This window comes from Penaeus japonicus, unplaced genomic scaffold (assembly GCF_977035675.1).
Source record: "Penaeus japonicus unplaced genomic scaffold, GWHDUDI00000001_assembly GWHDUDI00000020, whole genome shotgun sequence".
NCBI lineage: Eukaryota > Metazoa > Arthropoda > Malacostraca > Decapoda > Penaeidae > Penaeus > Penaeus japonicus.
This window is the reverse complement of record NW_028234422.1, coordinates 1,830,369-1,832,868: the sequence shown is the minus strand read 5'-3', so window position 1 is coordinate 1,832,868 and position 2,500 is coordinate 1,830,369. Positions and strand designations below refer to the sequence as shown.

The 2,500-nt window shown below is 35.5% G+C and overlaps 1 protein-coding gene across 1 annotated transcript in view; it reads left to right on the top strand.

Annotated features, from left to right (window-relative positions):
• Positions 1 to 1,924: 1,924 nt before the first annotated feature.
• LOC122258136 (uncharacterized) overlaps positions 1,925 to 2,500 on the top strand; it is a 2,075-nt gene continuing 1,499 nt past the window's right edge. The window contains exons 1-2 of the mRNA XM_043023909.2: positions 1,925 to 1,964; positions 2,448 to 2,500. The exon at positions 2,448 to 2,500 is cut by the window's right edge and continues 49 nt beyond it. Of these exons, the coding sequence (XP_042879843.2) occupies positions 1,927 to 1,964; positions 2,448 to 2,500 (91 nt within the window). The 5' untranslated portion in view covers positions 1,925 to 1,926. The remainder of the gene's footprint in view (positions 1,965 to 2,447) is intronic.

Sequence of the window (2,500 nt, the reverse complement as noted above, 5' to 3'; positions counted from 1 at the left end):
GTTGTACGAGTGAAGGCAGACGAATCATCCTTTACAAAATAATAACCTAGAATTTTATGGCATGGAAGTTAGGAAATTTTAGAGCCATGGACTTGCAGAGGAATCAGAGGAGTGCTGACGCCCGAGTAGGTGTGGGAAGAAACAAAGTGAAGATTATAGTGAGATGCGAAAAACGGTCTTTAGGAGCCTGCGTTTCGAAGAGGATGATGGCATTGACTGACTTCTAAGAGTAACAGCATCATGAAACACCATAGCCTGCGTCATTTTCACCTTCAGAATGAAATGAACTAAAACAAAATCATGGTGCAAAACATGGATCCGTTTACTCGGACTGTTTGCCATATATTGGAGATGTCAAAATCGTTATTCAATTACAAAGTCTGCAAAACGTATCGTTGTTGTTGTTGTTGTTTTTTTCAGACTGATGTAACCGTTACAGAAACGTATAATTATGCCATAATACTTGATATAGATGTACAGAGAAAAAAAAAATCTAGTTAAGAGACCATCAAACTATTTACTCAGACTTAAAGGAATCGTAGGCACCTTTCTAGGCGCAACTCCACTGGGGTTTAGAGCCAACCTGGTTGTCGAAAGTTATATTTATTCATGAATATTTATCGATCCTAACAAAGCTTAACTAGTCATTATGTAATCACTTAGCTAACAAGAAACTAGTTACATAATGATTTTAGAATGCCAATTACATGTACGCCTTCATTACCAGTGTTGCATTTTGCAGTCACTGAGGTGTTCCTCTTTTCAAAAAAATGTCCTCAGCATCACGAAACTCAGCATAGCTTTCAGTTTCAAATAAGTAAGGATGTCGGTGTCTATGACCGCTTCGACCAGTCCAGACGGTAGAGAGACTTGTCATACTTAAATTCATTGGTCTTTGGTATTAACACCAATACTTTTCATAAGAATAGGTTCTTGAGAGGCCACAAAACGAAACAATTAAAATAGAACAGTCGCTCACCAAAATAGGTCTAAAAAGGAGCTTCATATCTTCATCTTTGACGTCAGAACAACGAAGTCGAAGAAGACTCGAAGTCGCCAAATGGGTCAAGTGGGACAGGATTCCCTGCGAAGAAGAGGAATTTGTATCATAGGACCTTTGGTGTATATATATATATATATATATATATATATATATATATATATATATATATATATATATATATATGTGTGTGTGTGTGTGTGTGTGTGTGTGTGTGTGTGTATATATATATATATATATATATATATATATATATATATATATATATATATATATATATATGTATATATATGTATATATACATACATACATATATATATATATATATATATATATATATATATATTACGTATATATATATACACACATATATATTTATATATACATATATATATATATATATATATATATATATATATATATATATATATATACATAAATGTGTGTGTGTGTGTGTATGTGTTTGTATGTGTGTGTGTGTGTGTTAAAAAAAAATCAAGATGACATATTTTCACGGTTTCGTTTTAAATGTTCAAGAAGTTCCAGATCGCAGGTCTCACAGCGAGAGATTTCCCACGGGCAATTAAGGAAAAGGGTTCCCATAAATAGGGGTATATATAGGCAACTTTAGTCCTTTTCTCCATTATAGGTCTATACCTCACAAAGTGTTCTAAAGTAAGTCATTCTCTCTTTCTCTCTCTCTTAATTGCTCTTTCTCCTTCTCTTTCTGCATTCCTCTCTATCTTTCAATCTCTTCTTTTATCTATTTCTTATTTTTTCTCAGTCCAGGAACACCATCAGTTATATCCATATTTGGGCATCAGACACAATCATAAACACTAAACAAGCGCCTCTGATCAATAACAGTTTCCTTTAACATTCCTACTAATGCCCCCCCCCCCCCCCCGTTCTTGACAGCTTGCACGATGTTCCGCTTCTTATTGCTTGCTCTCCTGTCTGCCACGTGAGTAACCTTTTCTCTTTTGTGTCCTTTTTTTCTAAAATATATTCCAAATATTGTTCGTTTTGTTGTTCTATACTTTTTATTAGAAAGGAATGCAGGCAGTATATTAGTAGCATACATGTTTCGCGTGTGTGTTTACATTATTATGCATGGTAGCTTTAAAAGAAATCTGCGTCTTCCTCTACTCTGATATCTGAAAAGAAAGAACGCTACAATATTTGTTTGTGTTTCCTACCAATATAGCAAATTTTCCCTCCCGCGTCCTACTGAAAAGAGATTTATTCATTCTATAAACAAAATGATCTTATTTGAACTTCTACAGATGAGATTCCTCCTTCAAACTGACTCCTCAAATTCCCCTTATGACTCTTGAAATCCTCCCTTCCTTCAAAGATCCTCCTAAGACTATCGAAATCCTCTCGTGACTCTTGGATTCCTTCCTTCCTATAAACCACAAACTCCTCCGTCCTTCCACTCCTACAGGGCGACGGCACAGCTGGCGGCTCCCTGCAGGTGCGGCGCCTTCGTCACCCTCG